At 36.0% G+C, this 22996-nt stretch overlaps 1 protein-coding gene across 6 annotated transcripts in view; it reads left to right on the top strand.

Moving 5' to 3' along the window:
- The window catches only part of Nuak (Nuak family kinase 1), a 308387-nt gene that overhangs the window by 239474 nt on the left and 45917 nt on the right, over positions 1 to 22996 (top strand). For all 6 annotated transcript variants that reach the window (XM_081742812.1, XM_081742810.1, XM_081742811.1 and 3 more), the window contains 2 exons: positions 15402 to 15628; positions 17601 to 20467. In XM_081742812.1, the coding sequence (XP_081598938.1) occupies positions 15402 to 15628; positions 17601 to 20467 (3094 nt within the window). The remainder of the gene's footprint in view (positions 1 to 15401; positions 15629 to 17600; positions 20468 to 22996) is intronic.

The following is a 22996-nucleotide window of genomic DNA, read 5'->3' as shown; positions in this document are numbered from 1 at the left end:
ATTTTCATACTTTTAGGTAATTAACGTACAAAGTGCTTATTAAGATATTTTTTATTTTCATCAGTTAGAAACGGACAGTTGTCCGGTTGTTGGTGTTAAATTACGTTAAAATTATGAACTAGTAGTAGGTTTTAGTTACTTGAATGCTTGCGAGTTTAAACCTAGTTATTTAGAAACCTGGATCGGACTTACGGAGAAGTGCCATATACCATTCCATATTATGTCTTATTTTCATTCATTCCCTTCATTGGGTTTCCCTTCAGAAACTTTTTTTTTAATTCATTTTCAATACATCCAAGAAATTTTTTTCTTTATGTGACATCTCGAGAAAGTCTTCGTAACGAATATTCTCAGGTGACTCCTTTCGCATGATTTTTTATTTTTACTTTGAAAGCCTCAGGTTCGACATAATGTGTCTTAACTATTGTAAAAGCATGTGGTTGTGGCAAAATAAAACACCAAAAATGACAAAATAATTTAAAGTGGCAATTTATATTGCAAAAATGAATGTATTTATTGTGATTTTTATGTCATTCATTTACCAAAAGCTCACATTAAATGCATTTATCATACTACTAGTTGATGAGTATGGCTTTTAATAGTATCAATAACAAGAACACATCAAACCGAGGAAAAAGAAAGAAAGTTACAAATCATAAAAATAGTATCATAAAACTGCAGAGGCAGCCGTAGCGGCTCAGTGGAAGAGCCGGCTCACCTCTGGCATGTGGGGTCCCTTGTTCGATTTCAGCTCCTGCCAATTGGGCTTTGTGGTGGACAAATACCATGTGCGTGGTTTTTCTCTGGATGCTTTCGTAAATATTAGTATCATAAATAGCAGAGTGAGCGTGGTGGCTCAGTGGTAGAGCGCCCGCCTACGGTGCGTAGGCTCTCTTGTTCGATTCCAGCTCCCGCCAATTGAGCTTTGTGGTGGACATATACAGTGTGCGTGATATTTTCGGGATGTTCCCGTCTCCTTTCACTTTATTCATTCCACCATTATCAACCATCTCATTATCACAATCTCCCTAGCCTCGCTGCATGATTATGGAACGTTAAACTAAAAAGAAGAAAAAAAATGAAATAAAGAAAACTACAGAGAAAATATGCCAGTGAATACTATGACCAAAAACTATATATATGAGCAAAAGCACTTGATAAACCATTTATGCTATATAACACATGTGCACTTCTAATTGCACCATATCACAAGCATTTACGTCACGTTATCCACACATGTTATGTCATCTGTTAAGAGGCATTTGAGGCGTGAAAACGATCGCTCAGTATTAACCGATCATCCCTTCTGGTGAGGAGCGTTAAATTCCACATCTCACTAATGATATGCTTTCCATGATAACGGTGAATGACTTTATTTCCGGTAGAAAGGTGAATAAAACTTAAGAAGCAACCTTAAAATGGTAAATGTGACCAGTGTTCACATATGACATTTATTCCTGATTTCTTATAAAAATAACAAAATATGGCTGCCGGTCTTTAGATATTAGATTTCCCTTGGTACTGTATGGATGCAAAAGTGATTGTTAATTCAATGCACCAAGCTGAAGACATTCGAAAACAAAGACCTGAAGAAAGGGGAAAAGAATTGAAGCTGAAGAATGGAACAAACTAGTGAATCGACATTACTTAACGCGGAACTTCACGTTATATAACATCACCGGATATTATATGAGAAGTCTAAGATGAATGGAACATGTCGCTTCTGTGGGAAATTCCCGTTTGGTGTGTAGAATTCTAGTTGGAAGATTTGGAAAAGATAAATACTCTTGAGTACATGTGGAAGCCGGAAGATAATATAAAACAGGACCTTCGAGAAGTAGGGTTTGCTTTGTCCAAATAAAATTCAGTGATGTTATTGTGTTTCTGTGATGATAAGCACGGATTCCTGAAGCCATACCAGTGTGTAAAATTTAGTCCTTCTATGCCGAAAGATTAATCCATGAGAACAGTCGTTCACTCAGGTGATCTCAGTAGCTTAACTTTGTAGGGGCTTCTTAGGCCGTAAGTAAAACAGTAAAAGAAAACGTGTTTGCAAAAGTTTTTAACCTATGATTTTCATTGGACTTAAAGACATACTTGGCATGTCTCGTAATTCCTTTCGTTTATTACAAATCCAGTCGCTTACCTTTTGTTTACTATTGATAAATGTAGTGTTTTTGATAGATAACACTACATTTTAACTGAAATGCAGGGTGTCTATAGATAAAGGCTGTAGCCAATGGTTATAATCTCATCAGGCTGAAATCGCATGGTACTGGTTTTAATGTATTACTATTTGAATCAAATCAGATAGTAATAGAAACATCTTAAATTATATTAAACATTTTCTTTTTGCTGAGGATTGTCGGCATTGTCAAGACTTAAGTAAACTATAGCACTTAACATTTCCACTCAGAAATGAAATGAGTAGCAGCTAAATGTTTATTATTATTATTATTATTATTATTATTATTATTATTATTATTATTATTTATTTATTTATTTATTATTTATGAGTGTAAACCTGTAATTTCTCTACATCTTATTCCTGCTTAATACCTACCTCATTTTAGTCTTGATACTGCAGACAGATATCAGCGAAAATTCGACGTTTAATACAAAAAATCCATAATAATTTGAAGGAGCAAATTGAGTACGTTTTGAGTTTAGAGGTCATTAATTTTGCTTTTTGCTGTGTTATGTCCATTTTTGAGTCCTTTAATGATAAAAAAAAGATAATATGTTTCCTGTACGCTGGATTGGGAGAAGGGGACTGATCACACTGGGACTGGACTGGGATGATCACACGGCCATCTGACCTTAACTTGTGGAGTTCGCCATATGAGAAACTTTTGAAATCTGAAATACATGTTGTAAGAGTCCAGGATGTGTACTGTCTCCTGAAGAGAGTAACCACTGCAGCGACTTCTCTGGAACCGTTACTGCTCTGAATCACATGCTGAACTAATCCAAAGGAACATGGTGGATCGTTAATGTTAGCTGACAAGTGAGTCATGGTTTCCTTTAAGATAATAAGACTAGTGGCTGACATGTGGAGCACAGTTTCCATTAAGATAGTGAGAATGGTGGTATAAGAGGCACACATATAGCTATTTTCTATTTAAAATTTTTATGTTAATTTCACCCGAAATTTTTGCATAATATTAGAATAATTTACATATCTATAGGTTAATTAAGAATATATATATATGTAATGCTAGGTTAAATAGTATATAAAATAGGTGAATTAAACATTGTCATTTGGAATATAAAAATATATGTAGGAAAGAAAACTTAACTTGGAAAAGCACCACTGAGTTTAAAAAAAAAAAAAAAAAAAAAAAAAAATGTTCCGTAGCAGTTAAAAGCTGTGTACATGCACCCAGGATTGCTATCTAAGGTTAAAGAAGAATTGTGGTATGAGAGAAATTTTATCTAGGTCATATATTTAAATCATACTTCTAACTTAGTTAGGTAGAAGTGAGCAGAGTTGCTAATGTTGCTGCAGATAGTGGCCTGGCGACATAGATCCTATCCCATTACCTTTGTATATTTCTGCTCAGATATTTTAGCAAGTGGGTTAGAATTCTTGGGAACAATAAGGTGTTAGATTTTCTTCAAGTGACCATTTTTGACACTAGAAACTTCGAAAGCGTCAGTTGGATCCCGCCAGAAAACTATCCTATATTTTTTTTTCTTTAAAGCGCGGTTTCGACAAGGAAGAGCTTCTGCTCTTCCTGCGAGTGGGTTTTCCCCCCATTGAAAATTATGAATGCAGTCATATCTTAGCATTATTACATATTTAGAATTGTAGAAATGTAAGATAAGATGTAATTTTGGTCAGAAAAGATTTTTCGTTGTTACCTTAACTTTAAAACAAAAGCTTATTACTTTACTGTGCTTGGTGTTGACATTGCTGTAATTGAGACGACAGCGATACGCAGTACCGTGAATGTCATAGCAGTCGATATGTGTATCTTTATTGATTATTAATTCTAAATTGAATGTCACTGCTGGAATCCTATGTAAATATAATCAGAGGAATATTAGGTACAATGTAATATAGAATATATTGTTGATTCATGATAATTATTGTGTAAAAAAAGTGAAAAACCATGAACAAATGTGTATGTGGAGGTTGCGAGAGATCACCGCTAGAGTACTCTGGCGATGTAAACAAACGCACATGGACTGGTTCGGCAAGGAAGATTGTTTACAAAGAAAATGTACAGTGACGCCGGGGAAAACAATACGAAAACAAGTATTTAACATTTGAATAACAAAGTGTATGATACACCGTTTTAAAGCTTAGTATTTCCTCTATCCAGTGGTCAAACTCAATACAGATGACAAGCAATAATAATCTAAGAATAAATGAAAGATTACATGAAAGTGTACTACCCAGACATTTTGGCGACAAAACCATTAGGGTCCGCGAAAAGGGTCTATACATTGAATTTTGGGTAGGTCAGGAGCGAGCCTTGCAAAATCATGTTCTTTTCTCTGAAAGAAAACTGTTTGACAGGGAAGGAGCGAGTTAGTTGGTGTTAAGACGCGATATACAGAGGTCATCCTCTGTGACAGTTAGTGCAAGACTCATCGTGACAATGGTCTGTTTTGTGAGATAGGCACATTTTAAATAGCCGAATTGCGACGTTACTCGAGATTGAGTTTTTTTTTCTTTCTTTCGTCTCGATCTGAAATATCAACTCTAGTAAGTCTTTCTCAGAATTTAACGTCATCTCAGAACTTAACTGTGCTTTACGGGAAACACATGTTGCGAGACGAGATGTTTTTTTTTTTTAAAAAAAAGAGAGTTAGAATATTTTTTTATAGATGCAGAGACTGAGTTTTGAATCTGCAGCTAGGACAATGGCTACTAGCGTATAACTCTCATATGTAGTTTGCCGTGTGATATATATATAAAATTCGAAAAGTAAAATTTTAAGTGCGTCGTATGTGGCCGATGAGTGAGAACTTTGGAACTGGATCGTAGAATCAGAACATTTTCAGAGACTTTGAGGCAATTCAGATGATAATTATTCAGTAACACTGCATAAACCAGATGTCTTCAAATGGATCCAGAGATACTAAGAGAGAGACACCAGTGCAGCGGAGAATCAACCAGAGCAGCGCCCAGTAGCAGCAATTTATACCTTCTAGGAGGTTTCAGGATGCCGAGCGAACTTCAGTGAGAAGAGAAAGGACTGAAGGAAGAAGACAATGAAGAACGCGTCAAAACGATACGTGCACGAACTATGAACAGAAATATATAATGGCCAAATTTTCATAAAAAAATATTTTTTTTATCGACCGGTCACTTCGATTTAATATGCGTGTGAATATAAAATATTTTTTTTATATGTGTGTGTGAATATCAGTGTTTAAAATCTGTATGATTTCTGTGGAGGAGTGGAGTGTTTACTTTATCACCATTAAATATTCAACAAAATTACACGGAAGTCTTTCTTGTATGGATTCCAGACATCAAATAAGGTATGTGGAAATTTCGCATATGTTTTTCTTTTACAGCATGGCAAGAACATGTACAGAGAAGGGTGTATGGTTGTAACCTGACCATTTCAATGGAGCATCTGAGTTGAAGTAAAGCCACTGATTACCTGAGTTAAAGAGTATTTTGTATATTTCAAATCACTTAATTTTTTTTTAAAGCTGTACCGAATATTTCTTTTATATCTTAAATGTTTTAAGTAATCACAAGTAATTCATATAATTCATTTACATAACTTCTGTTAATTAATTAATTTAAATACTTCTTGGGACTGTCCATTCAGGGCACTCCACCATTGTGGTGCAAATAATTAAGTATTTTAGTTTCAAATTTGGCTATGCCCAACACGTTCACTTTAGCCCACCACAAAATCTGGCTTACCCAGCGTAAGGCGAGATCACTTCAGTGTCACGGGTTGTAATATTAAAAAAAAAAAAAGTGGATGCTGTCAATGAAATGTTCAGGGCCATACACCAACAATGAAGTAATAAGCTTTGTGTCCGGCAACATTTTATTTACGAATTTTGTTTCTTTGTTTCCTTGTTTTAAAAAAAAAGCCAAAATTACATGTTTTATTTGTAAGAATTTAGTTATTTTTATTAGAGTTTTTCCATGTGTGCCTGTCGGAAAATTTAAGAGGGGGATAACATTTATTTTGCGTGTTATTTTTATAAGATACAGAAATTAGCATATCTTAGAAAGTTAGAGTATCTCTATTAAGTTGATGGTGGTCACTAGACTACAGAAAAAGAAAATGGAAGAAGACCTGGTTAACTTTCCGCAGAATCAGCTCGGCGAGTTAGAGTTAGAGGAGAGAATGGCGAATATAGAAAGTCAGGGAGAAATTAGTGACGGAAACGGAAATCAGGGAAGTCAGGAAAACGAAAAGGAATCGATCCCTGGACCATCCAGTGTTGTGAACATGGAGACAATGGATCCATCTATGAATCCACTGTTTGTAATGTTACAACAGCTGGTAAAGAGTACTGTGAAAGAACTCGTTGACAAACAGGAAAGGTCAGTAAAGGAACTAGTTGATAAGCAGGAAAAAATTGCACAACAGCAGGAAAAGTCAGTACAGGAATTAGTGAAAAGACAGGAAGTAAATAGCAGTAGATTAATGAACAGTATAGCTGAACTGAGTACTCGGCTGGATGCAACAGCTGAATCGTTCAATGAGCGATTAGCTGGAGCATGCAACGAGTTACGAGGTTCAATAAGAGCGAACGATGAGAGGGTACAGCAGCTCGAGGCGAGTAGCAATAGAAAATTAGATGAGATACAATTAACTTTAGGACAAGACATTGTGAGAGTAGACAACCAGGTAGAAAGCGTCAGGACTTGTGTAGAACAGGTGACAAGTAGGTTGGAAAGCGTTGAGGGTTCAATTGCTCAAGCAGAGAATAATATGCAGCGTGTAGAAATACAGTGGAGAGAAGAAATGGGTCGATTACGCGAAGAAATTGGTCACGAAAACCAGCTTGAAGAGGTGCGGAGCGAATATCGGGATGGTATGCAAGAGATACAACAGAATATTACTTCTGTTTGCACCAAATTAGAGAAAGAACTTGCTTCTTTAAAGAAATCGGTTCGAGAAATTGATGACAGAGGTGAAAGAATAAACAATAACCAACCCGGTACCTCTCGAGACGCTCCTTGTTTTGTTTTTCGAGACGAGACAGAATCCCGCGTATCGTCAAACGCTCAGCCGCCTGTCTCTACGTGCCAGCTAGCATCAGCTGTGGGACTGATGCATCGTGATCTGTCTCTTCCTATATTCTCTGGTTTAGAAAGTGAACTGCAGTCTCATAATTTTCTTGTCGAGCTCGATAATTATTTTGATCTCACGGGAGTACCGGAAGATCGAAAACTACAGTTTGTCTCGAAATGCTTTAGAAATACATCACTGCAATGGGCTCAAGTAACTCTAATTAAGTGCAAGACGTATCAAGATTTTATCATGCATTTCAAACGGACCTATCTGAGCGAAGAGAAGTTGGCGAACTTACGTGCGACCATTCTAACGGCTCGGTTTGATAGCCGCTCAAATAGGCTTCCCACGGAGTACCTTTTAGACTTGCTGCATAAAAATAGTATTTTATCGCCGCCATTAGAACCGCAAGTACTTTTAAAGATACTGCCAAGACAACTGCCATCTTGGATTTACAGGTCTCTGATATCATCCAAACCAAAAACAATTGAAGAATTGGTTGGTCTGGTGGCAGAATTGCAAGTGACGTATCAAAATAATAGCGGAAACAATAACATTAGAAGGGGGATTAATATGATGTCAATAGAAGAAAGCGATAGTGAAAGGTCTAGCGGTACATCGTATAGACATCGCCCATATTCTCCACGAAAGAATCGCAATAATCAGAATCGTGGTGGAAATACACAGAGAGGTAGAGGGAACACGAGTAGGCAATTTGGCAACCATGGAACGACATGGCCACCAAGGGATAGAAATGGTGAGAATAATAACAATGAAAGGTCTCAGGGTCGTTCAAACAACCGAGGTTCCTTCAGGGGCAGGAATAATCCCAGAGGTCGGAGGAGATCATACTCTGGTGAAGAGCAAGTTAACAATCTAGAATTCAGTAGGGGTAACGGTTCTTCTAATGAAAGTGAAAACCAGAGATCTAGGTCACAGAGCCCCCGGAATATGAGACAAACAGTTTCTAGACAGTGAGAAACGTACGCACGCTGTCTAGGAGCTACAGATAACTGTTCTCTATCTGATAGTGCTAAATTTTTACCTAGTAGTGTGCGTAATGAGGATAGTTCTTATCATGCTGAACATAGTAAGGGAGAATGCGAAACTCTTGTCAAACAGTTAGAAATTATGGGATTAGAAAATAATAGCCGAGATTGCATACAATGTGACAAAATTATTAATAAACAATATTTTTCGGATGATAAAAGTGCCAAAGGTAAAGATAAAGAATTATGCTTGCTTTTGAGAGGTGGAAAAGAGATTAAATTAAATAAATGTCTTTTTGATGAATCAAATGCCATTTTTCGAGATTTATTGGAAACAGATGAAAGGGAGAATGTACCTACCAATAACGTTATAACGTTACCAGAAGTAGAAACTTGTTTATTTGGTAAAAAAATATGTGGTCTTCTTGACAGCGGAGCAAGTGTTAGTGCAATTAGTAGTGACTTATGGGCACAGGTAAAGAATACCACTCCACCCCCTGCATTCCTAAAAGCAAACAATATAAAGGTTAGTTCGGCTTTTGGAAAATCTATAGCCAAAATCCTTGGACAAGTGATGTTAGTAATGACATTTAGTAATCAAGAATTCTATACTGTGGGATTAATTGTACAAGGATTAAATCGTCCCTTGATTATTGGGTCACAGTTCTTTGCTGAGAGCAAGGCTGTGCTAGATTATAATGTGGGAGTTTTGAGACTAAATTCACCAACTGAGGTTCAGGTTAGTTTTCGAGATGTAGAAATTGAAGAGAGTGAGTTAGTGGTCAGGAGTTTGACTTTAGAATTTGAAGATGAAGAGAGATTTTTATATTCATTTCCCTTAGGCGAAATGGGCGAAATAGGCGAAATGGGCGAAATAGGCGAAATGGGCGAAACGGGTATAGAACCTATCTATGCATTTCAGATGGATGATGTAAGAAATAGAGAAGGGCATAGTAAGGAGATGACTTCTCTCAGAACCCATCTGGATGATGGAAAATATCCGACAGCTACTGAACTTGCCAATGTAGTGTACAGCCCGCATGAATGGAATAAAGTACAAACTAAAGTCACACCAGCTGAGATTTCTAGCCTCGTAGAAGGGTACACTGACCTCAGTGTGGTCGAAAAGCAGAAATTAAAAGAAGTGTTAATGAAGCATAGAGAAGTGTTCGATTTAAAACCAGGGTGTATAAAGGGATATGAACACAGTATAGAATTGCGTGAAGAAGGGAAATTCAAAGCTAAAATGTATCCATATGCATTGAAGTTTAGAAATCAGGTGACTAACATCATTAATCGGTGGGAAGCATGGAAAATAATTAGAAAATCTGAGACTTGCTACACCAGCCCGCTTGTTGTAGTTCCAAAAAAGGACGGAACTGTTCGTATTTGTTTGGATGCGAGACGTTTGGCAGAGGTCACTGTTAGTCAAAGGGATCAGCCAGTCCCAGCACTTAGTACACTAAGAGACCTATGTGATAAACGTTGGAAAACTTCAATCGATTGTGTAGAGTCATTTCTGCAAATACGAGTAAAATCTGACAGTCAAAAGTACTTAGGATTTTTACATAATGGAATTTCTTACGTATTCCAAAAGCTACCTTTCGGCACAAAGCAATCTCTTTCATCATGTGTGAGAGCGATTGATTCAATTCTCTCAGAGTGCAGAGAGTTTTGCGGTAATTATGTTGATGACGTCATCCTTGGAAGTTCGTCTTTTGACGAACATATACGTCATATAGACATTGCGTTAGGCAAAATTAAAGCAGCAGGCATGACTTTACGTCTGAAGAAATGTGAATTTGCGAGACGAGAAATTAGCGTCTTGGGATATAACTTGTCCCCAGATGGGATAGGAAAGTGCCCTGAGAAACTTGAGAAGATAATGACATTTAGGAGGCCCAGAAATGTGAAAGAATTGCGTAGTTTCATTGGGTATTGTCAGTTTTATCGCATATTTAGTACAAAGTATGCAGAAGTCCTTTTTCCTTTATTTCAACTTTTGAAAAAAGGAGCAAAATTTCAATGGACTGATATTCATGAGGAGGCATTTCGAAAAATAAGGGAAATCTTTCAGGAAGATGTGGTGTTAAAGAAGCCCCTTCCGGACAAACAATTTATTCTTGAATGCGATGCTTCAGACGTCAGCTGTTCTGCGCACTTATATCAAATAGATGATGATGGCAACATTAGAATTATCGAAATGACATCGCGAATTTTTAACGCTGCTCAACGCAACTATGTGATAACGGAGAAGGAATTTGTTGCGATAATAGATGGTGTAAACAAATTCAAGCACTATTTGATAGGGAACAGGTTCAAGATTAGATCTGACCACTTATCGATAAAATTTATTTTGTTGTGTAGAATAACTAATCAACGTATAGCAAGGTTCGTGTTAGCGTTAAGCATGCTAGACTTCGAATTCGAGTATGTGCCTTCAAAACAGAATTTAAGTGATCATTTTTCGAGATACCCCCCTAACACAGGAAAAGAGTTCGATGTTAATAGAAAACTAGAGATAAAAGAGTCATTGATGACAATTTTGACAGGGATTCCCGGGGAACTGCGCAAGTTGATCACAATCCTTCCTGAAATGCAATCATCTGATGCATTCTGTGGAAAAATAAAGAAGTGTATAGAGAGCGGAGACGTTAGTAAGAAGATAAGAAGTGATAAGCACACTTACGAAATAAGTAACGGAAGATTGTGTAAACGCGATTGTAACGGTCTGCGCATTTGTATTCCCGAAGTGCTGGTAGAACCTTTGCTGCAGTACTACCATGACGAGAGAGGTCACTTATCTGCAAGCAAGCTTTTTCCTCTTCTTTCTGAATATTTCGTTTGGCCTAAGATGAGGAACATCATCAGAAAATATACAACATCATGTGACATATGTCAAAAGGCATCACCGCCTCAGTGTTACCAACCTGGACCACTGAATCCAGTGCTAGTAGACAGACCAAATCAGTTGATATGTTTAGATTGGTTAGGGCCACTTCCAAGGGGGGTTGGTAATGTAAAATATGTATTAGTCTGCATGGATGCTTTTTCGAAATTGATCGGCCTATATGCATGCAAGACAGCTACGTCATGTTCGGCCATTAGAAAGCTTAGAGAGTTCCTAAAACTATGTCCAAATGTGGATTATGTGTTAACTGATAATGGGACTCAATTTAAATCTCAGAGATGGATAAACGAGATGAGAGAATTAGGGCTAAAACACATTACTAGTACGCCTTATTATCCCCAGGGAAATATGGCAGAAGTGAGTGTCAAATCCACAGTTCGAATGCTGAGAAAGTACTGTCACGACAGACAGACTCAATGGCCAAAATTTTTAACGAAGGTGGAGAAGTGTTTGAATTCGGCCAAACACTTGTCAACAAACCTTAGTCCATATGAGGTACATTTTGGACAAACAATGTCAAAAGACATCGCACGATTATTTGAAATTCCAGAGATAGAAGATAGAAAGGACATAGAGTATTATGTAGAGATAGCATCCCGAAATCTAAAGAAAAGTGCAGAAAAAAGAAAGAGGGAATTTAATAAACGGCATGCAACAGTGCAATACGAGGTAGGAGAACTTGTTTTAATTAGGGTATTCCCAAAATCTGATGCATTTTCAGGAATTACAAGGAAAATGTTGCTCTTATATTCCGGGCCTTTTTCTATCCTGAAGAAGACAGAACACAATGTTTATGTTTTGGGTGACCCTGTGACAAAAGAAGAGAAATGTAGGAGAAACGCCTACCTGATCAAACGATACAAGGCAAGGACACCGCAGGAAGTCTGAGACAGGTAGTGCGGTTAACAATACGAACTTGAGGTACTCTCGAGAGAAAAGAAAAGAAGAAAAATGTATTCACGTTCAGACTCAGATAGCTCTGTTAGTATACATTTTACTATTTAGAGGTTAGATTTGTTTGTAGCAATAATTACTTGTATATGTATGTAGATATATCAGGTTATTTAATATGTAGAGGTGTTGAAATTTTAAATGTACTTAGGAATACATTAAAAATTTCAAAGGGGGATGTTATAAGAGGCACACATATAGCTATTTTCTATTTAAAATTTTTATGTTAATTTCACCCGAAATTTTTGCATAATATTAGAATAATTTACATATCTATAGGTTAATTAAGAATATATATATATGTAATGCTAGGTTAAATAGTATATAAAATAGGTGAATTAAACATTGTCATTTGGAATATAAAAATATATGTAGGAAAGAAAACTTAACTTGGAAAAGCACCACTGAGTTTAAAAAAAAAAAAAAAAAAAAAACAAAAATGTTCCGTAGCAGTTAAAAGCTGTGTACATGCACCCAGGATTGCTATCTAAGGTTAAAGAAGAATTGTGGTATGAGAGAAATTTTATCTAGGTCATATATTTAAATCATACTTCTAACTTAGTTAGGTAGAAGTGAGCAGAGTTGCTAATGTTGCTGCAGATAGTGGCCTGGCGACATAGATCCTATCCCATTACCTTTGTATATTTCTGCTCAGATATTTTAGCAAGTGGGTTAGAATTCTTGGGAACAATAAGGTGTTAGATTTTCTTCAAGTGACCATTTTTGACACTAGAAACTTCGAAAGCGTCAGTTGGATCCCGCCAGAAAACTATCCTATATTTTTTTTTCTTTAAAGCGCGGTTTCGACAAGGAAGAGCTTCTGCTCTTCCTGCGAGTGGGTTTTCCCCCCATTGAAAATTATGAATGCAGTCATATCTTAGCATTATTACATATTTAGAATTGTAGAAATGTAAGATAAGATGTAATTTTGGTCAGAAAAGATTTTTCGTTGTTACCTTAACTTTAAAACAAAAGCTTATTACTTTACTGTGCTTGGTGTTGACATTGCTGTAATTGAGACGACAGCGATACGCAGTACCGTGAATGTCATAGCAGTCGATATGTGTATCTTTATTGATTATTAATTCTAAATTGAATGTCACTGCTGGAATCCTATGTAAATATAATCAGAGGAATATTAGGTACAATGTAATATAGAATATATTGTTGATTCATGATAATTATTGTGTAAAAAAAGTGAAAAACCATGAACAAATGTGTATGTGGAGGTTGCGAGAGATCACCGCTAGAGTACTCTGGCGATGTAAACAAACGCACATGGACTGGTTCGGCAAGGAAGATTGTTTACAAAGAAAATGTACAGTGACGCCGGGGAAAACAATACGAAAACAAGTATTTAACATTTGAATAACAAAGTGTATGATACACCGTTTTAAAGCTTAGTATTTCCTCTATCCAGTGGTCAAACTCAATACAGATGACAAGCAATAATAATCTAAGAATAAATGAAAGATTACATGAAAGTGTACTACCCAGACATTTTGGCGACAAAACCATTAGGGTCCGCGAAAAGGGTCTATACATTGAATTTTGGGTAGGTCAGGAGCGAGCCTTGCAAAATCATGTTCTTTTCTCTGAAAGAAAACTGTTTGACAGGGAAGGAGCGAGTTAGTTGGTGTTAAGACGCGATATACAGAGGTCATCCTCTGTGACAGTTAGTGCAAGACTCATCGTGACAATGGTCTGTTTTGTGAGATAGGCACATTTTAAATAGCCGAATTGCGACGTTACTCGAGATTGAGTTTTTTTTTCTTTCTTTCGTCTCGATCTGAAATATCAACTCTAGTAAGTCTTTCTCAGAATTTAACGTCATCTCAGAACTTAACTGTGCTTTACGGGAAACACATGTTGCGAGACGAGATGTTTTTTTTTTTTAAAAAAAAAAGAGAGTTAGAATATTTTTTTATAGATGCAGAGACTGAGTTTTGAATCTGCAGCTAGGACAATGGCTACTAGCGTATAACTCTCATATGTAGTTTGCCGTGTGATATATATATAAAATTCGAAAAGTAAAATTTTAAGTGCGTCGTATGTGGCCGATGAGTGAGAACTTTGGAACTGGATCGTAGAATCAGAACATTTTCAGAGACTTTGAGGCAATTCAGATGATAATTATTCAGTAACACTGCATAAACCAGATGTCTTCAAATGGATCCAGAGATACTAAGAGAGAGACACCAGTGCAGCGGAGAATCAACCAGAGCAGCGCCCAGTAGCAGCAATTTATACCTTCTAGGAGGTTTCAGGATGCCGAGCGAACTTCAGTGAGAAGAGAAAGGACTGAAGGAAGAAGACAATGAAGAACGCGTCAAAACGATACGTGCACGAACTATGAACAGAAATATATAATGGCCAAATTTTCATAAAAAAATATTTTTTTTATCGACCGGTCACTTCGATTTAATATGCGTGTGAATATAAAATATTTTTTTTATATGTGTGTGTGAATATCAGTGTTTAAAATCTGTATGATTTCTGTGGAGGAGTGGAGTGTTTACTTTATCACCATTAAATATTCAACAAAATTACACGGAAGTCTTTCTTGTATGGATTCCAGACATCAAATAAGGTATGTGGAAATTTCGCATATGTTTTTCTTTTACAGCATGGCAAGAACATGTACAGAGAAGGGTGTATGGTTGTAACCTGACCATTTCAATGGAGCATCTGAGTTGAAGTAAAGCCACTGATTACCTGAGTTAAAGAGTATTTTGTATATTTCAAATCACTTAATTTTTTTTTAAAGCTCTACCGAATATTTCTTTTATATCTTAAATGTTTTAAGTAATCACAAGTAATTCATATAATTCATTTACATAACTTCTGTTAATTAATTAATTTAAATACTTCTTGGGACTGTCCATTCAGGGCACTCCACCATTGTGGTGCAAATAATTAAGTATTTTAGTTTCAAATTTGGCTATGCCCAACACGTTCACTTTAGCCCACCACAGTGGCTGACATGTGGAGCACGGTTTCATTTAGATAATATGCTGCTTCTGAATTCTCCCATTGATTCCAGTCCATAGCTACCCTATCCAAATACCGTCATCAACAGGTTTGACGATGTCTGTGATTTTGCTTCCTGTGTAGTGACATACATTTGCATCTCCCTAAGTCCAGTTTTGATTAAACATACAAACATTTTTATTTACATCAATCTTAAGAAAATAAAAACTATTCTTAACTTTTTGAATATTACTCATTAGCATAATATATTTATATTAAACTATCGCGTTTAATGTAGTAGGAAATGTTAAAACTAAAATACTATTAAAAGAATAAATAATATTTTGTTCATTTCAGCTGCATCTCCTCTGATAAAAGATATGCTCACTGTAAATCCAGCGAAGAGAGCAAATATTGAACAAATTTGTTCTCATTGGTGGGTGAATGAAGGTTACTGCGAATCATGTTTGGAGGTTGCTGAAGACTTAGCTAATCAAACTCCCGTTCGTCTGGATCTACTGCTGTGTTTGGCTCCTCCGCCTGCAGGGAGCGAGAAATTGGTGGTACCTAAAGAAGATGCTGAGGTATATTCTAGAATCTTAAATATTTTCACATTTATATATATATATATATATATATATATATATATATATATATATATATATATCATATAATCGTATATTTGTTGTGGTTTTGTTGTGGTTAGTATGTAAATGCAAACGAAGCATTATCAATAGCAAAGATGTTGGTTTATTTATTTGTTAATAAATAGTCGAATGTTATAGAGGCAATATTTTGTGTCCGCAATCTCTGCTTCCTTTACATTGAAGTGCAAGTGTTATATTCAAATTCGCTGAAGCAAAATTTTGTTACATAGCAACTTTCGTGCCTTCATGTCCAAAGATTTAAAAATAATAATAAAATATTTTAAAAAGTAAAATTTCTCCTCTTGATTTGAGGAGAAAAAAATAAAAAATAATGGATACAAAACCTTAATCAATCAATGTCTTTCGTAATACCAAAAAGATAAAATAGTTTTCAGTGATAATGCAGTTTACAAACACACTTATAATCTTTCCTCTATATGGTGTTACCTGATGGTCACTAAGAGCAGGGGCAAAATAATGCTTCCTCTACTATTGTGTTATCTGATAGTCACTAAGAACAGGGGCAAAGTAACTTGACTCTTTTTCCCCGTGGCTCAAAAGAGTGTAGATATCTGAAAATTAAGGACTTTATCTGACCTCTGAGTAATTATGGCTTGATTACCTAGATATTTAGTATTCAGTTAATTACCTTTGTTATGAAATTCTGTTGACTTCTCATTAGAGCAAGACGGTAGATCCTTGACAGGTAAAGAAAGGCGAGCATGAGGGTAAACTTGTATTAACAGTTAAGGTTTATAATAGGTAAATATAACTTCTATTATGCCTACCCGACCTCCTTTGTGTTGTATGGAAATAAGCAAGTTCGAATTTTGTTTAACCTTCCCGCTTGTTGATTAATCTGCTGTAATTTCACTAAATTTAAAGAAAAATATTTAAAGGATTCATATTGGTTGTATGCATCCATATATTAGAATAACTATATGATAATAAAATTTTATTTAGCTTAAATGCGCTTAATTTTTTCTTTTCCGATCATTTCAACTTCAGATGTTTGCTGAGGACTTCGTTAGGAGAAAGTGGTTTTAGAAGAAAATTCGAAGTGTTATTTCAATATCACATATTTTGATGATGTTCTTAGACTGCAGTTTAATCTTGAATAATTGAGTTGGGTTGATTCTGAGTTTAACGTCTTTTTCAGCAGCGGGGCTATATGAGAGGGGACCTAGAACCACATGAGCTCCCGCCTTAATCTTGAGTAAATAGAAATAAACTAATAAATATTAACGTTCTCTTGTTCTGTCCTACATGTGTTATATTCGAGGAGATAATAAACTGATTAAAAGATCGGTCCATCAATTTGTATTAGTGTTGACAAATCCCAAATCCGTGTAGATGTTTTATGATATGGAAAACTCACTATTTTGATTCTTGCAGTAAGATAAATTTGGGATTCAACAACTCTGATACAGATGTGGTGGACCCTCTCGAAGTTGGAAGCGTTGACCAGTTCAATATTAATCTTTCACTCTTTATTATGACTCAAATACGACAGTTTTAGGTCACAACAAGAAAGCGTAAGGTTTCTTCAGTTTATTTCATAACTGAAAATGAGCGAGTTATTTCATAAACCAAAATCAAAGAACATCAAGGTATGTGATATTGAAATATTAGTTTGAATTTTCTTCTGAAACTTATTCTTCCTCGTGACGAGGTCCTCAGCAAATATCTCAAGTTGAAATGGTCGAAAAAGAAAATATCAAACTCACTTAATATAAATAAACTTTTTGTTATCCATTAAGTTTAAACAAGGTTTATTATTTCGGTCATACAGAGAGGCTTACTATTAAGTAAACATGATTTTTTCGTAACTCTTTTTCGAACGTACGTACAAGATATGTTTAAAAAGAGTATTTTGTCATTTTACTAAGACCTTTCTTGTCATTTGTAGGGTGCAAGCGGTAGCCAGCAATCCCGATCAACATCAGGTGTTGGAAGTGAAATGTTTACGCGATCCCACTCGGTGGGTAGTCTTATGGAACTTGACTATCCAGATGTAGAAAAGAAAATTAAGGACTTTGTGGAGGAGAAAAGTAAGAAAAGAAGCGAAAAAGATGCACAAAAAAGAAAATTGGAAGAATGCGCAAGCGGGGAAACAGGTCCGAAGAGAAAAGAGATTGAAAAGGAAGATACACCTAAGAAAACGGACAAAGCTGAGAGTGTAGAGAATAAAGTGAGTGTAAGTGAGCCTAACAAGACAGTGAAGTCAAACGAAGTGCAGTCAAGTCCAGATAGTGATGGTGCTAAATGTGTAACGAAGGAAGACTCTTCTATGGATGTAGATATTTCTTTGGGAGATATATCAACGAATAATAGTGTTCCCTCTACTGTTGATAAAGTGACTGAAGAAACTGCTGTTGTTCCTAGTAGTGTGGTGTCTAGTAATGAAACTGAGAATAGAACTCAAACAGACAGTGTAGAAGAGAAACCAAAAGTGAAAACAGTGAAAGAGCGAAAGAAATCCGTGAAAAAGAAGTCTGAACCAAAACCTTCCGCAGTAGCTTCAGAAGGTATAAAAGATGAAGTGGCTGTGAAGCAGCAAGAAGTTTCAAAAGAGTCTAGTGAAGTTAAGAAAGAAGTACCAGAAGTTTCTGTGCCAAAATTACCGGAAGAAACTAAGGATAATGATACGGTTGCTGCCACTGCTTCAAGTGAAGCAAAGGTTAAGACTTTAAAGAAAAAGAAAAAGAGTGAAACTAAGTCAGACACGAAAGACTCTCCAGAAAAGCCCCCAGAAACAGTGGCCCCTGTAAGTGAAACTTCGAATGAAACTGATACGAAATCCCTTGAAACTATATCGAATAACACAGAGTCTAGTCAGATAAGTTCAGATGTTAGTGATAAGGTGTGTGAAAGTGAGAGTGAAAAACCTGCCTCAAAAATTGCTACTGATACTCAAGAAGCAACTGAAGAGAAGGCCAAAGCTACGGGAGAAACCAAGAAAAAGGTTGTTAGGAAAAGTCGAGGAGATCTTGCTAAATTGGGATCAAGTACCGAAACTTCAGGATCTTCCACGCCAGATACAGCATCACCAACCAGAACAATGGAACGAAGAAAATCACGTGTGTTCGAAACGGCAGAGCGCTTCCAGAGTCAAGAACTTAATAAGTCTCCTACAACAGAAAAACCAAAGAAGGTATTTATACCTGGTATCAAAGTTAGTGATGCAAAGAAAGCTTTCGAGAAGAAGCCAGCCGTCACTCTTCCTGGTGTGAAAGTTTCAAGTGCCAAAAAGGCATTTGAACAGTCAAATGATGCCAAAAAGTCTGATGACAAGTCTTCCACCGCTAGTGAAGTAAAGAAAGAATCTGAGAAACCAGAAATGAAGAAGGATATTACAGGTCGCGTAATTATTCCGGATCAAGCTAAAAATGAAACTCCATCAGTACCAACTGCAGAACAAGATAGTGGAGCTGTAGAGGATAACCAAAAACAACTTGAAAAGGCCGAGAGTAAGTCTGAAAAGGAAGAAAAGGAGATTTCTCCGAGTGAAGTTGAAAACAAAGCAGAAGACATTAAGGAAATACCTAAGGAAAGTGAAGAAGACCTGAAATTAGTTCCTGCTCTTCAGTTAACAGATAAAGCAATACAAGAAGAGGCAAAAATCAAGAAATTAAAAGAAAGTGCTGGTAAAGAAAGCAAGCCTGATGCCAACGAAAGTACAACGAATAAAGGAGTGGTCACTACCACACCTCCTATACCTGCTGGCTCAAACAAAGCAGCGAAACCCCCTGTTCCGAAATTGGAAGAACGGTCCAGAACAAAATCTGGTTCTTCCACATCATCTCCCCTTTCTCCCTTGTCTCCAACGGATGCCGGAAGGAAACCCGTGAAAATGAAAGTATCGCCAAATGAAACAAAAGTTGCAACAATGCAAGTGTCTAGTCCCGAGACAAAGTTTCCTTTCGATGAGGTACCTGTATCTAACAAAGCAAAGGCCAGCCCCGTAAAATCAAATGATGTTGATGCTTCCTTGACAATTACTCTGCGACCACGATCTCAGAGTGTAACACGAGAAGTGTCAGGTATTTCAAATGATAAGAAAGAAAATAATATAGATAAACAGAAAGAAGATATCAGTGCCAAGACCGATACCACTCCAAAGATCGAGAAGAAGAAGAAAAAGAGTGCCGTTGAAATCACTCTGAACACTGCAGGATCTAAATCTGCGACGTTACCTCGAAGAACATCAAAAGCAGAAATTCAATTGAATCAGCCGAAAGACACAAAACCAATATTCCATACAGAAGTCGAACATATGGTTGGTAGTGGACAGAAAGATGATCGTCAACTAAGAAATCAACGATCGGAAGTTGCATTCCCAGTTGCTGCAGCCAGTAGAGAAGATATCCACCGCCCAATGTCATTCAGATCTATGTCCTTGGAACCACCGCCTAAACCAAAATCAACTGAGAGGATTATCCCTATTCAAGTGGAAAAGAACGATGAACCGTCATCAGCTGGGGCAGCTGCTCCTCCGCGGCCACCCGCCGTGCCTCCAGTTCAGCGTCAACAGCGGCCGGGACGAGAAAGTTTATCTCGTCAAAGCACACAGGACTCAGATACAGATAGTGCCATATCGTCAGGGCGAGGGCCAGAACCCATACGGAAATCACCTCGTGAATTCATCATTCCCATTGCAGTTGAAGGTGGAGGATATGTGACGCCTCGAGCCAATAGTGTAGAACGTCAAGAAGAACCAATTAGGCCAGAAAGTTGGCATCGTGGAGGTAGATTTGGACAGCCGAAACGAATGAGGTGAGTTATGTTGTTTTTATTATTATTATTGTATAATACGCAAAGGGTCAGTGCTATGAGGAAATTAATTTATTAATGATGAAAATTAGATATATTAAAGAAAAGAAAATTCAAGTTATACCATCGTTTTCTTGAAACGTTATCGCATCGCAATTTGCTGCACAAAACGATAGAATTGCGTTGCAAACGATAAATTCAATCGCAAAATGTGATTTATCTATGATTATGATTTCCGAAGTAAGGTATTTTTATAAGAAAACAGCACAGTCTTTCCTTCATGATACAAGGGTTCTCTTTTGATCTCACTTAGTTCTCTTCTCGAGAACCCTACGTTTTCCTTTAGCTGCCTCTTCTCAATAATACATATCAATTCACTATTTACTGCATACCATATTACTGAAGACTGGACGTAAAATTGACGACAAAGAGACCTGGATACTTCGACTTTTTATAGCATATGGAAATAAAGCACCTCAGTTGTCTTTCGAATTGCAAGACTTCGGCTTACTTTTGGGAAATTAGATAGCTCGCGAAAACATGGGACTTAACGGTACTTTTTTTTTTTTTTTTTTGTGTCCGTCCTGTTGTTTCAAGCTCTGGGGCCAGGATTTCATAAATCATAAACACTATGCAAGTGTTATTTCATGCCACTGTTCTTTTCGTACGTCCGAAGTGATAGACAAGCAGTGTTCGACTTGCAAGTTTTAAAAAAGTAGAAGAACAAACTTGATCTGGGCATCAGTTAGCTACAATATGAATTGAGATATTAACGTTTGTGTGAAATTATGTTACGTTTAGGTTCACTTCGTGGGCTGCGTGATGCCAATTCCCGTTTTTATTTATTTATTTTTAATAAAAAGCTCCTTGTGGATACACTCAAAACCTTTTACCGTCATAGCCAATCGTACATTGATAAAGTTAGTATTTAAATATAAAGATTGTCATTGCTTTTCACACTTAGACGTGTTTATTAAATACAAAAATCGTTTATTTCTGTTATTTCATGTCCACGTAAAACAGTAAAGTTAATGTTTTATTGCTGGCGGAAACACTACAACTTAGAAATTGTGGTGTAAATTTAAGTTTATTTCGCAGTTTGCCATATTAAAATAAATAAATAATAATAATAATAATAATAATAAACCTGCCGTACAAACAATTTCGTTAGATGTTACAGCTGCACATTAGATTTGTAAATGTATAATTTTACGAACAGTTAAATTGTAATTTCATTGTACATACCTTAGTATTACTACATTAATGTGTATTCAAAGAATTACGATAATATTGCCTTCAATAACGAAGTATATTATTATCATATATGATCAGAATATTTCCATTTGTCAAACTAAACTTACATATAGCATTAGTGACATATTATTTAAGATATATGTAGAAAATAAACGTAAACGATTAACAGATAACAAATAGAGTAATTTTAGTACTATTCTGATCAACTGTTAACCGTTATTATTATTATTATTATTATTATTGTTATTATTATTATTATTATTATTATTATTATTATTATTATTATTATTATTATTATTATTATTATTGTATTTATGTATGTATGTTTTTTCCATCAGTGAATTGTAGGATATTATAGGATATTGGTATTACCTATAGTTTGGAAGAGGAAATATTCTGGTGATAAAATATTTTGTTATTGAGAATAAGTAGGTAGATAGTTTCCTTACAGAATTTTATTATTTATAAATATAATCACTTTCAAAGTAATCACGTACTTTCTCGAAAATGTTATGTTTACAATCTTTCGAAAAAAAATACTGAATTCGACCTTTCTCCTTCGTTTGTCAACAATTTTTTATTTTAGCTTCTGAACGCGAAGCAAGAATGCAAATGTGGTGTAATTGTTGGGGAAAAAATGCGAACGCTTGTCCATAGATAAATCTATTTAGACGCGGCCGATCATGATTAATATGCATCTGTGTACTGCAGCTATGATTGTTTAATTCTTTCGTGAACGTATTTCGCTTACACCGGTGAAGTGTGTGAATTTCCTTCTGATTTTGGAATGTCTCGTCAAACTTCTCAAATGTTTCGTCTGTCAAATTTCAAGAGTTCGAGTCTGTTTGTTGTGGTCAAACTGTCCATTGTTTTAACCTGATTCACAATTACTGATAAAAATCATAGCATTCGTCCAGTTTGTCATATGATATGAAGACCTCACTTGATATTCACTTGGACTAATCTTCGTGTACGTTTGTCATATAGTAATTGCCGAAATTTTCAATATGAATTCCCATCTTCTTCAGGGCTTTTTCTTAAAACATCAACTACAGATTTATCATAAATCCGTTGTGTGATAATAGATTGAAATTCAAATATAAGACTGGTTGTCAGGGTGTCTGTCGGTCACGAAAGTCGCGAAAGTCATGAAAAAATTACGAAATCAGAAAACGGACATGAAAGTCCAGAAAAAGTCACGAAATCTAGCTTTATGGTCACGATTTTTTTTATTTGTACTAATATAAGTACAAACTAGAAAATTTTATTGTATAAAAC

This window comes from Thermobia domestica, chromosome 16, assembly GCF_964235325.1.
Source record: "Thermobia domestica chromosome 16, izTheDome1.hap1.1, whole genome shotgun sequence".
NCBI lineage: Eukaryota > Metazoa > Arthropoda > Insecta > Zygentoma > Lepismatidae > Thermobia > Thermobia domestica.
The sequence above is the reverse complement of the archived record's forward strand: the minus strand, read 5'-3'. Positions and strand labels throughout refer to the sequence as shown.